Source organism: Xiphophorus hellerii, chromosome 8 (assembly GCF_003331165.1).
Source record: "Xiphophorus hellerii strain 12219 chromosome 8, Xiphophorus_hellerii-4.1, whole genome shotgun sequence".
In the NCBI taxonomy this organism is placed as follows: Eukaryota; Metazoa; Chordata; class Actinopteri; order Cyprinodontiformes; family Poeciliidae; genus Xiphophorus; species Xiphophorus hellerii.
In genome coordinates this window covers 17,094,197-17,108,239 of record NC_045679.1, presented here as the reverse complement: position 1 = coordinate 17,108,239, position 14,043 = coordinate 17,094,197, and the positions used below count along the sequence as shown (strand labels likewise).

The following is a 14,043-nucleotide window of genomic DNA, read 5'->3' as shown; positions in this document are numbered from 1 at the left end:
AGAGCAATTTGTTTTATCTTTCTCAACAATTTCAAGGGGACCCAAAAGTGGAAAGCACCAGTTAATTGTTGTTTTCACGGATGCCTACATTATTCCACCATGTAGAATCTGGTCAAGTAATTAGTATTTTCTGTTGATAATGTTATTGTGTGATATCTCACAAAATCTAAAACAGGTTGGTAGTTTTTAATCTACTGAAATTCTTCTTTCTTTAAAGCTGTAGCCACTGTTTTAAAAACGTGGTTTTAAAACGACATGAATAGATTGTCAGATCCTCAGAATGTAGCTTAAACTATGTTTCCACATATTGTCACAGTAATTTTAAAAGAGTGTAAAGCTGCTATGTTGCTATGCAGGATGACTCTGATTATATTGAAAATCTGTTGGATGGATAAAAAAAAGAGGCCAACATGTAACATTAGCTTCTGCTTGGGTTTGCAGTACCCCTTAAGTAAATTACTTACACATCGTCTATCTAAGAATCAGACATTCACCACCCAGTTCCTCATCTTTCATCATCTTGGAAAAAGTTTTTGTCACGGAATCACAACTAGTCAACGTGAAATGTAAAAATTCATTGCAAAGCGCAGACTCAACTAGTCTAAGAGTTGACATGCAACCTCTAGTTCTGATCTTGTTATTCTGACTGGGGCAAACTGACCTGACTTCACACGTGTGTGCTATGCGCTATCCTGTTGTTAGAGTAAAAATATTTCAACTTCAGAAGATGGGTTTTCAACTTAATGGCACTTTCTCAATCTACCTATTTGTGTGAATCTATCTTCATTATTTTACATGAAGATCATCAATTGAAGTGCAGATCTAACATGACTGACAGTCTCCTGCTAGCCTGCTTAGGGCTTGCAGCCTACTCCTACTGGCCTGACAATGAGAAACTAGCTGCCTCCTCCCTGGGCAAGAGATCCCGCTAAAGAAGAAACAACTTTTTTTTTTTCACTTTAACATTTCTGCTAACTGATGTATATTTGCACAAAAAAATTTATTGGTATAGAGTTTCATTTCTAATTTTCACATCTCTGTGCCAAGTGGCAGCTTTTAGCAGATTGGTGAGAAAAAAACATATCCCTTAGTTCCAAAAACTTTGGACATCCCTGCTGTAATGTAATGGAAAATGTAAATGTAATTAATCACATACATTTTAATATAACCACTTTGAACCTGCATTTGTTTAAGTATAAAAAAGATCAGAGAAAAGTTTTTCTCTGCATTATAAAGTCACAATGTTTTCAAATTCTTTTTGTGCAAACTTCTTACTAACTTACTATTTCTTTCATGACATAAGAAATAAAAGAAACATCAAGATGGAGGGATACTTATACAAGGATACAGTGAAGAAAGTATTGCAGTATTTGTTTTTATCTAGATAATGTTGACTTTGTGGGCTAAGCAGGGCATTTAGTTCATCTAGAGTGATTCTGAGGAGTTCACGGTCATATGTGATATGTACTATAGGATTTTAAGGTCTGTCCAGGCCATGCATACAAAGCCAAAGCTACATCAAGGAAATATTTAATGAGCCAAAGCTACATCTAGGAAATATTTAATGACAAGTCTCATTTTGACACAACAACACTGTCCTGACATACTGCATTACTATTTTCCCTTCCTCCTCCTCTGGTCCACTCATTGAAAAGTTACAGAAATTTAAAGTTGCAGTTTTGGAATATCAACATCCCTTTGCTACAAATTATGTTGGATACTCAAACAGAATATTTTCCCTTTTAGCAGATCGTTGTTTTCTTCAAGCTTTTTCAAGAACTGTAATTTTTGGCCGTTCTCATCGGCCAAAAATTACTCTCAGTGTAATATTTATTGTATTTTAAGTCTAAATAAAGGATGAAAACTTTTGTTCTTACAATAGGATTAGACCTGGTTTAAGCTATTTTTGGGAAGTGTATCAAACTGTTAAAATCCTCAAAGGTTTTTCATTTTCAAAAACAACACATTTGTTATTATACATACCAACACAAGATGTTGAGAGCATGTTTTTCTTTGAAGTAGGATCCAACATACCAACTCCTAACTCATGACACAACCCATGGCCAGCTTTCCTTTCATTTCAAGAGCTCGATCTCGTATTGCCTGAATCTTTTATTGAATTCTATGAGGTCTCACAGAAAGTTCTGGAAGTTCTGCTGATGTCACTTCTTAAGATTGGTCTCAGAAGATGTGGAGATTAGATACTGTCAATCAACAGCAGCAGAACTCGTATAAAAGTGAGGCTATTTCCCATGCAGTTACAAACAAAATTCTAGAGTCACCAATCTGATAAATTATGCCAAACATTTTCCACTATACATTTAAGAAATAAAACATTCAAGCAAATGATTAACCTCTTGCTATTTTCCTGTACAGCACTGTGTACAAGTCGCCTAACTGTTGGGTTTATCCTCCAAACCCAACAGACTTAGAAAAAGGACAAAACATGCACTTTTACATGTTTGGTCAGCACATACTCAACATGGCAGTTGCCAGAATGCAGTGTCAACACAAGGGAACTATTATTTTTTGTTGTTGTTGTTTGTTTACTTTACCTTTCGTACAATTGCAACATGGTAATTTCTTTCACATTCTAAACTAACCAGAAAATGGAAAGACAAAAATTACACTAATACAGACTCAGGCTAAAATGTAACATGAGAATTTCAGTAATTGAGACTTTTATAAATACAGATGAAACCAGAAGATTACACACACCAAATAAGACACACAAAAATAATTTATCTCACTGAAGTTGAATAAAACTTTAATCAGTGAAGTTTGATTTTACTTTAAGCTTTAGGCCAGAATTACCCAATTTATTTGCATTTGGTAAATGCCCCAATTATGAGAGTAAGAATATGTAAGAGTTGTTTTTATTCATTGAAAATAAAACATTTGCATATATTTCCTCAGTATTTTGAAGCATTGTCTTTGAACTTTTCGGTCCAGCTCCTTCCTGAGAAGTGTGATGCTTGGACATTCGCATCATGTCTATATTTGCATATAGCTGTTTATACAGATGAAAGCGGCACCCAGGAAAATTTGGAAATTGTTCCTAGGATCAAACCAGGCTTGTGCAGCTTAACAATTCTGTTCCTCATAAATTTCATTTTATTTTATTTGATGTTTATATATAAAGGCTGTCTCCTTGAGACAGTTTTAATACAACAAACAAAAATAAATTTACAAGCACATATCTTGGATTTTTTCTTTTAATTTTTCCATTGTGTCAAACAAGACAATTAACTCAAATGTGAAGTATACTTATCAGAAGTTTCCAAAGCTCTGACATTGTCACCTTGCTTTCCCTCATTGTTAGATAATTTTCATAATTTTACCTGACCTAAAAAAAAGAGACGTTTGGTCTCATCTAACTTCAATAACAAAAGTTGTATAATGTCTTTCTATGTGGCATATGTAAACTTCTGGTTTCAATTGTACCTAAAAATGAGGCGACAAGAAATATATTTCAACTGCCAAAGACACAAATAAATGGATAAAGGAAGCTAAGTACATATACCACTTCCACATGTTTTAGGAGTGGGAGGATTGACCGTGTAATTAAATCCACTTGATTAACGGATAGTTGGTACGCGTGACCAACTCTATAAAAGCAAGAGTTATGGCAGAGAGCATAAGAGCATAGAAAAATGCAACAAAACAGAATAGAAAGACCCCATCTGCTATAATGTTTGAGACGCAATGTTTGCTCTTCATTAGAGTGAGAAAGATTATGAGGCAATTTTATCATTCTACGGTGACAACACTTTTGGTGGAAAGTGGAAAATATTAAAGACAGTTACTCAATGATGGACAAGGTTCAAACGACACAAGGCTCAAAGAAATTGTAAAATACTTCAGGGACAATGGAGGAATCTGTTACCATTTCAAATGACAAAGCTCAACAGAGTATAATGAGAAGAAAGATTTATTCTTAGTACGACTTGTTTGAAAGAATTATCAGAAAAAAAACATCTCTCTAAAAGCAGTATGATGGTGCAATTTTTTATTTCCAGACACAAAACTTCTGTAATAATGTCCTTTTGACACATGAAACTATAGTAAAGATGTTTGGGTAGCAGAAACATCACATAATAAACATTGAGGATAGAGGAGAAGAGTAACGTTATGGGCTGGTATTCCAGCCACCAGATCTGGGCATCTTAAAGTCATTTTTATAATGAATACCTTCATATGCAAAAGTATTCCAGAGTCAAAGGCTGTTTGTGTAATGCTGAATTTATATCAAACATGTTTTGCACATGAAAAAGGCATTCAATGCCTGAAGTTGAATGCTTGTACACGTAAACGTCTGGTGGTTGATATCTAGTGTCAAAATTGCTCTTGACGTGTGTGAGAGCAAAGTGTGGAAAAATGCACTTTGGAAGGAGCCTCTTGACTTTTGCCTTTTTTTCCCTCTTACAGTCTTTTTGTAAAATGGCAGATGAAACTGAGAGAGTGGTTTGACTTTAATTACAAGAAAATGTTGCCATCATCAGGAGCCTCTGCGCTGTGTTTGAATTCACCAGATAATTCAGAGGTGTTCTGAGTTTGATTAATTTCACTAAACCATTCTTACTCCAGGAGCAACGTGCTTAGTAGGGCTGCTTTCAATGCTATTTTTGTCTCACCCAAGCCTAGGTGATGACCTGCTGACCTGCACAGGCCTGCGTCTCCTGCTAGGACACCAACTACATGAACTTACGTCACATAAAAGAGTCTCCAGTAAAGGCTTTGTGTCCAACTGCAAAAATGTAGATTTTCCAACTGTAGCATCTGTCGTGTTGGATGTATTAAACTTGCTATACACTCGTCGAATGCTCAAAGACCAGAAGTGCAAAGCCCATTAAAACGTGCAGTGCTAATTGCATGAGACACATCACAAATCTTCTCACTGCCCTTAGATCCGTGTCCACCATAGACTTTGCATGTAAACCAGACACCCCTGACGCATAAATTGCATTTGGTCTGAGCACAGCATAACAGCTAATGCTTGGCCAAAATACACAAATATAAGTGTAAAGGGATCTATGAAACAACAGCACATCTATAGCAGAATAGCTTAAAAATAATCAATGCGCTACAACCTCCCAGTGAAAGTCCAGACCTCAACCTGACTTAAATGCTTTGGTGATGCCTCTGTAAGTTGTGCATAAGTAAAATGCCCACAAACCTTGGTAAGTTGAAACAATGATGGATAGAAAAGTTGACCAAAATCATTGTACATCAGAGTGAGAGACCGATAGTCATACTGGAGATTACTGTGATCATTGTGTTTAATGTGGTTCTACAAGCTGCTGACTAATAGGCAGTATTTAGTTTTTGTTCTGTGACCATCTTCACAGTAAAGGAAACTTTTTCTCCCCATTAACACTTTTTTTCCCCCCAAAAGATAAATTAAACTGGCTCCCCACTGAAAAACCTGCATAGACAGAGAAAACTTACATAGCTAAAAAAAATCCATATTATTCTACCAGCCTTTGGAAGAACAGTGCAGCCCAGTTCATCCAAACTTTACAGAAACTGGTCTGGTCAGATATGCAACTGTTGTGGCAAACAAGCATGAACAAATTCTAGTCTAAACACATATCTTGCCAGCAGCTTTCTGAAATTAATCAAATGGAGTTATGTCAGGACAAGGGAAGAGTTGTAACTGATTAAATAAATACAGAGCAGACTAAGAATTGACAGACAACTTTGAAGTACCTAATGAGGAGAATGTGACATTAGGAGATGCCTGTAATCTGTCATTGATATACTGTAACCTTTGTTCACTTATGAACACAGACAGACAAAAACGATTACTAAACAGAATAAGTCAGAAAAAAAATTACTGTTATCAAACCATCCACTTTTTAATCCATCTAATCCTGTTCGTCATGGTAAGAGCATGAACCCTACCCTAGATTTCATCTGAGATTGAAAGTCACCAATCAACCGGGTATGTATGCCTTTGGATTGGGGGCATTACAAAATCTCTACTAAAGGACAAGAGTAGACTTTAGGACAAAAGAATAATAACTTGTAATAGATCGACTTATCAGTCAGTCTAAATTCAGCATAATTTATTTTTCTATATTTATTTTAAATATGAGTATGCCACTTACCTTCTTAGTCTTGACAGTGGACTGACAGCAGTCTCCTCCATCATAGTTGCAGAAGGCCCTGTTGTTGACTGGATCGCAGTAGTTGTCTCCCATAAATGGCTATTGAAGGAAGAGAAGAGTGCAGAAAGAGTGAAACGACAGAGCAAAAACCAGAAGCCTTTCATTACCTTGTTTAAGGCCTAAAGCTTTGTTCGGTTTGGCTCTGGAGCATTTCGAAGTCTTTAGAAGTATCTGAATGAATTTGCTGATGAATCCAATACATTAAATTTTCCCCATTCTTCAATGTCACTATTTCAGCCCTTAGTCAGCTAGACCCGTAAATCAAATCGAGACACCATAAACCATAATCAGCACGAAACGCGCCAGTAAGGTGATTTATTGGGTTGGCCCCGCCCTCAACACTTGGGTTACCCATCAGGTTATCCAGTTGGACTCAGCTCAACAGATTACTTAATAGCTTCATGAAACAAAGCTAAATACAAAGATTTTGAAAGTTTTGAATGTAGTGTTTGAAAATTACTGAAAAAGGCTGTAGTAGGACTAATTATATTTTCTATTGCTGACTGCAGTTACAAATGCATTTCATTTCTTAGTTACCAGTTCATATTTAGTCTAGGAGTAGGGTAGAATTATCCTAATTGTTCCACTTCATGAAGACGGGCATAGGTGAAGCCCATCTTCACCTATGCTTTCTATGTTTTACTTGTGCAGTGTCTGCCAATTCATTTTCTGTCTACAACAATTTAGCCAAGTACAGCTCATAAAACTTTATGTTCTACCTTTAATGTTTCACAGTCCACAAGAGATTAATGAATAAAAATATATCAGAGGAATATATTGCTCAAGTCTTGCACCAACCTCGCATCCTTTGATGCAATGGAGCAATTCTGGAGGAGGATACCATTTCAGTCCCATCGTGCAGACTATACTCTGAAAGACAAGACAACATGTGTTTGTTCAGTTAATTAAGAAATATTGCTGCTTTCAGTGATTCCGAAACTGTTCACAGGCACACCTCCAAAATGAACATGAAGTTGCAATAAGATGCCTGTCTGGGATGGGGGTTTAAGACAGAAAGAAGTGTGTTGATTACTGCATAAGTAGGATAGTGTAGTTTGTAATTAAAAGTGCCATCCACTGCAAAGTCCTGGCTGATCTCAGGAGGTCCAAATCCCAAACCTACCATGTTCCAATATCTCCCAAAGTTGACACGCTTTTCTTTTGTTGCTGCAAACTAAGGTATTTTCTATTTCAGTACAGTCAGCAAATCAATGTAAAATATAGATCTCGGCCCTAAGGTAGCTAGAAAGAACAACAACAGGGTCTGAGGACAACAGAGCTGTGTGAGTAATAGATTAGTTATTATATATATATATATATATATATATATATATATATATATATATATATATATAGCTGCAGGATATATATATCCTGCAGCTCTCTCAGTTTTCTTGTCGCTGTCACCCTATAAGATGATGTCATCCAGAAACTCATATTCTTCTTTCCTTTATCTGCTCTTCCTTTTTTTCTCTCTCTCTCCATCTCACAAACTTTCCCTCTTTTTCTCTCTCTCTCTTTCTCAGTCAGGCCGTAAATCATGATAATCCATGACTGTGGCCTGGTCTCACCCCTAGCTACGTATGGGATCCTCACCCTCGAAAGCATCCCCGGGGCGCTCATAGCACATAAAAATAGATCTCTATCTCAGCGCCATCACAGACGAGGTCATGTCATATGGAAAATGACTAATTCTACCGCCTACTCGACAGAGTAATTTTGCTGATAAGGATTGGGGTGTGGAGGAGGAGGTGCGGGGCACATAATCATCAAAGAGAGTAAAAGAGAAAGGAACAGGAGGACATGGAGCTAAAGACGTATGAGTCTAAGCAGGTCACTAACAACAAAAATAAAACGAGTTAATGAAATATCATTACTTATTAAGATGGACAACATAAACTCCCATCTCACCAAACTATAACTCTAAGATACTATTGTTTATTTTCTTCTTTTTATAAGTGTAGAAATAACAGAGGAAGAGATACTATTTTCACAATTGGACTAGGAATGTTTAGGAATGGGCTGCTTTTTTCCAAAATATATTTTGTGTAAAGGAAAGGACAAGAAGGTGTGGATGATGGATGGTTGTTTGTTAAATTTTTATTTAGTATTTATATATATATATATTGCTACAAATTAAAGTAAAGATTTTATGGTAAAATATAAATTTTTCCAAAAAGATTTATGTTTTATTTTTTGTTGATTAAATGTTTTCCTACAAAAGTTTTAAAAATAACCAAAAGCAGCCTTTTTGAATGCCATGTTTGTCCATGCTAAGGCGACTCTAACAGAGCCCAAATAACTTCCTGTGGCGCATCTAGGGTAATGAAATCTTAGTGGTTCCAAGCTCAGCTCTTCAAGCCCATTTTTAATTTGAGGCACTTTGGAGCCAGCAAGTTTCCATACCTTCTGTCATGAATATAACAAATTGTTTTAGGGGTTGCCATGCTTCAAAGACAAATATTTTTGTGGTGATGTGTCAGGCAAGCTGGCATATTGCATTGTAGGTAATCCAGCGGGGATGTAGGCACTGGATGAGAAATTCCTGATGGGAGAGTAGTGGATCACAGAACTTTGTGAAGTGCATTTGTCAGACCTATTAAGAAGACACAAATACACATAGTTATAAACGTACCTTGATTTTTTGCGGGTTCCACCAGTGCTCTCGAAGTAGGAAATTTGCTGTCATGTTGCTAGGGAGAATCACCACTTCACTGTTACCCTCTCTGCATGAGAGCTCACACTCTTCACCTGTGCATGTTTAAAACAGAAGCATAAATTGCATAAAAGAATGTACAAGTCAGATCTATCAAAAAAGATCTATCTTCATTTTGGGAATATCTTCACATCAAAATGCTAGATTGCATTCTCTGATTTTCCACATTCACACAAAGACCAACTGTAAACACTACAACAATACAAAATATAATTTTCTTGTTCTATACCTATGCCATGTCCACGCTTGCAAGAGTACTGGAGGCTGTAATGCAGGTTTTGAGGTAATGAGCATTGGCCTTTGCTGTTCGGGCATAGGCGGAATGACCCTGTCCAGTTTCCATCCTTTCTGCACCGGATCATGTTGGAGGCTGTGCCCTGAACAAAAAAAAAACACACGTAATGGCAGACTAACAATTATACTCGCAATCGCATTAGTACACAAACACTGCAGAGCCAAGGACATTCAGATGGCATTGCATTGCATATGGAGAAATACAATACAATTTTCATCAGGCATCCAACCAACAATGCCTGGGAGGCAGAACAGATTAAAAGGTGTATACATTTCAAAAGTCTGTAGCAGGCATAGCTATTCTGAAAATCAATAGCAATCTAATTAGCATGTCATCAAATTGAGTAGAGCTGAGGGAGACAAGGGGAAAAACACACAGTCACAGCAGTGTGTAAAAGATGGCAATAAAAGCTGTTTTTATAACATCTTTTAGACAAAATAAAAGTGTTCATCGTTCAGTTAAACACTGTTTTAGTCTTAAGGGATCTACTAGCATATTCAAATAGTTAACATTTTTGACAAAGAAGGGAATAATAAAATTAAAAACAATACAAAAATAAAGAGAAGATTTTGTAGCATGTGCCTAACAAAATAATAAATAAAAAAGTAAGAATAGAAAGAGAGGAAAGAGATAGACAGACCTGCTTGCAGGAAGAGTGCAGCAACCTCACCGTATGGACAAAGACTCCTTGACGATTACCGGTGGATTCAGAACAGTTGAGTCTGCAGACACTGTCAAAGCGGAAGCCATCAGTACAGTAGTAGGAGCCATGGAAAATGGGTGGTGGAGGATCACAAGTCACTGGCTCGCATGCACCCTCCAGCCAGGTGCCATCCTCTGTACACTGGCGCTTAAAAGCACGTCTGAAAGGAACAAGACCAATTAAAAAAAAAAACACTTTATGAGACCAGATTTCAGGTGGAAAAAACTTGCAACACTATCTTGTTTTCACCTTTTGGGTTTATTGGTAACATGGTAGCCTGGCTTGCATTTGTACTTGCAGAGCGTGCCAACTTTTAGGCCCGTCTCATTACAGCGTTTTGTTTGTAAAACAGCATTAGGTACAGGAGGAGGAGCCGGGCAGCGCAGCTCACAAAGAGCTTCGGGGAAGGACCACAAACCATCTTCCTGGCAGATAAGAGTGTTGTTGGTTCCTTGAAAGACAAAAGAAAAATCTAAATATTTTCTAATATTCTAGTCAGCAAACCAAAACCGCCATTTTATGGCTTTGGGTTGATCCTATCTACATTTAATAAACTTTCTTTGCTTAAAATTGGTCAGTGGAATGGCCTCACAGGATAACACCAAGATGGGTAAAAATAATGTTTGTTCTAAAATGCAAATTTGGTATAAAGGTATGTAGTTTAATTTTAAAAAACACATGATCAGTGTTTGCTATAGATTGCATGGCATTCAAATATAGTAGTGTGTTTCATAACATAATGAAAAACTGTTTTTCTTGTATTTGTGTTCCTTTAAGGCATACATTGCTCATTTGTGTTCTAATGTGGTACTGGGGGCAAAACTGAAAAGTTTCCTGCTCTAAAATAATTCACATTCATAAATCTTACCCTTAGACTTATATGTATGAACTGGTAATCTATGTAAACTTTTTGATTATTTAGGCAAATATGCTGAGAGTGGTATACCTTGACAATAAATTAATGAAGTACATTTATTTTTCTTTCTTTTTTTTTTGGTCTTTTTAGCAAATTTCCATTTATGAGTAACCAGATGAATCTCACCTATGAGTTGAGCAGGTTCTCGACAAAGAAAGGTGCTTTTCTTGCCATATGTAGTGCCTTCTGGGAAGGTAAAATGAGCAGGATGAACGTGGTATTTGTCTGGAAGACCGCAGTCCACTGGCTCACAGGATACCTGCTTGTTCCACTTCCCATTGGTACAGGTTATTGTTACTGAAGAATCCAACTAGAAAATAAGGGAAGAAATGCTAAAAAAAACCTGTTTCACATAGGATTGATGGCCTAGTAATTAAAGATAGGTCTAGATGTAGGCTGTTTAGAACCTCTTTATATTCTTAAGGAGAAGTCATTGATATAATGGTGCATTTCACATGTTTTGTTTTACATGGCAGAGACGTTTAACTACAACTATGTCACTTACTGTCAGTCCTCAGGACTTCTTAAAATTTCCAATGGTTGGTCAAGGTTTGACCTAATGTATAAGTACAAACTGGCAAAAGCTTTAATTTCCACACTGATATGACATATTGGAGTGTTTCACTCATCGTATAAATGTTTGACAACAGCAATTCAGCATTCTCTCCAGTCATCATGTAGCCCAACAAAGCCTGGTAGTGCTTAGCTCACTGTATGCGAGTAAGCCTCACATGCTACTCAGCAGCTCAGGTAACTGGTGATCGCATATGTAAGGTCAAGTCATGCTACACGGACAACTGATATCCACCAACTGCACAATCAGCCCTGACCCAAAACAGATTGATTTAAAGGAAGTGTGACACCTTCTGCTAAACACACACACACACCCACTTAAAGAAAAAGGCAAATAGATCTTCATAAACAACTCTTATGGAAGTTATAGATGGAGTTTTTAAATTGCTTTGATTCAGTCTACAACCCATTAATTTTGGCATGTTGAGAATGCCACATCAGCATCTTATTTTGTATTGAATCTCAAGAAATATATATTTTAGTTAAAAACCAAATTAAACAGTTGATACTTGAACAATATAAATTGTGTCATTATTACTGATAAAAATGTCTAAACATATAATAGCCATGGATTCAGAGCTTGTTTTATGGTGTTTCTGATTTGTTTTTGCTCTATGTTTTCCATAATCTTATGAGTTTTGATTGGGTAGGTTTTAGCCAAAATATAAATACATCAACTTCTTCTCAATTTTTTATGGGAACAAAACATCCCCCCTAATCTTCACAAGCCTACAGAGCTTAACTTATGAGAGGAGAGTCAAACATGTTGAAATATATCAGGAAATAGGAGAAGCCAAAGAAATTCCACAGTAAACATTGGAAGAACATGTAAAATTTACAAAAGAGTGAACTAGCAAAGCGTCCATGTCTGGTAGCAACACAATGCTATGGAAAATAAATCAAGCTCCATTTTTCAGCATAGCATACTATAAATTATCTGATAACAGACCGATATTCCCAGTATGTTCATAACCAGGCATGATGTGACAGAAGCTTTGAAAGCTCATCTGTTTTTTATTATATCTGTGCAAAGCTGCACAGTAGTATGGCGGCAGGCAGGAAGCTAACCAGTTTGAATCCTGACCATATAAGGCTCTTTCTTTGTGGCCTTTCAGAGTGCCATTTGTTAGTTTCTCTCAGCATCTGTGGGCTATGTATTTTGGTTTCCTGCCACAGTTCAGCAATATGAATGTTAGGTTAACTGAGGATAATAGATTGATCTAAAGAATGAGTATGCATGCAAAGTTATTTGTTTTGTCCCTGTGGGTAATAGACATCTGCAACCCTAGGCTGACTACACCGTGATTGCACCATAGGCAAGACCATCTAACCCCAGACCAAGTCAAGACCGAGACCAGAGTGGAAAGAGACAGAAACAAGACCAAAACTTTTAGGAGTTGAGTTCAAATCGAGACCAAGGGAGGATAAAGCCTAGTCAAGAACTTACTTTCTATAAAGATTGAAAGTAAGTGTCTTTTATAGTTTTTGGGCTTGATCTTTTATATGTATGTATAAAAACAGGTGCAAACCTGATCTTCAAACAAGATTCAACCAGGATTGTGTCTGCAACATAACTACCATAGCAGGCACAATCTGTTTTGCATGTGGACTGTTTCTGTAAGCAGTAGAGACCCAAAAGTACAAAAACGTGCAAAAGGTGAATTTTGCTAAATAAGGCTAAATTAAGGTTAAAAACCCATTTGTTTAGAGCTGCCTTCAATTAGAAAACCCTGGAACATTGTAAACTGTTGTCTGTTTTTCAACCTGTCACTGTTTTCCCTCACTTTGCCACCTCACTGATTTTTTTTTTGTTGCTTGTTTTATTTTCCTTTTAATCATGTAAAGCACTTTGACTTTGCTTGCTGCTGAAAATGTGCTATCCAAATAAAATTTCCCAGTCACAATATAACTACATGATATTAACCCCCATCAAAACATAGCAAAACAAATGCATTCTTTTTGTACATTTTGCAATCATGAGACTTTGAACAATAAAAGCCTCAGGATTGCTGCAAATTGTTTTGCTTGCATTCTGCAGAAACGTGAGCAAAACAGTGAGGCATTAGATAGTCCAAACCTAAACTGTTTTCATCATCTTCCACTAAACTGCACAGTGTAATACAAAAGGAATGCTTGAATTGGTAGCTGAGCCAAAAGGAAAAATAGCAAAAAAGAAAAAAAAAGTCACAAAACAAAGTTGTTATAGTCAATCATTTTCAATTTTCCACCTTTAACAGAAAAAGAAAGGTAGAAATGGAATAATACATGTTACATGTTTGGGTCAGTTTTAATTATGTTTATCCATTTTAAACCTTAAGCTTAAAAATGTTGGGCTCAGTAAGATTACATGTCTATTGCCTAATAATAACAGTCTTTCATCTTGATTTCATTATATAATACCAAATAACAGTATCAGATTCCCTGGAAATAAATAAGCTCCTTTCATAATTTGTATACTCAACAAAGTACCATATGCATTGCATGTGAGTGCTGCCTGAAAAATAACTAAATGAAGAGGTGAGTGACTCACTCATGATTTGATGTTTTGCGCAAAATCTGCATGAAAGAAATCCATGTGGTGTTCAAATGCTGAATTAAAACATGATTATTTGCCTAAATGGTGTCTGGTGTGCAACGTTTTGCAAGTAAGATAGAAACAACAAAATATAA

At 36.5% G+C, this 14,043-nt stretch overlaps 1 protein-coding gene across 2 annotated transcripts in view; it reads right to left on the bottom strand.

The window, feature by feature from the left end:
* Nucleotides 1–14,043, bottom strand: part of pappaa (pregnancy-associated plasma protein A, pappalysin 1a) — a 97,409-nt gene that overhangs the window by 15,916 nt on the left and 67,450 nt on the right. The window contains exons 15-21 of one of the 2 annotated variants that reach the window (XM_032570014.1): nt 10,927–11,110; nt 10,134–10,335; nt 9,822–10,044; nt 9,116–9,263; nt 8,806–8,921; nt 6,969–7,040; nt 6,111–6,209 (exon numbers count right to left, since the gene is read on the bottom strand). In XM_032570014.1, the coding sequence (XP_032425905.1) occupies nt 6,111–6,209; nt 6,969–7,040; nt 8,806–8,921; nt 9,116–9,263; nt 9,822–10,044; nt 10,134–10,335; nt 10,927–11,110 (1,044 nt within the window). The remainder of the gene's footprint in view (nt 1–6,110; nt 6,210–6,968; nt 7,041–8,805; nt 8,922–9,115; nt 9,264–9,821; nt 10,045–10,133; nt 10,336–10,926; nt 11,111–14,043) is intronic. The other variant, XM_032570015.1, reaches the window with a different exon arrangement.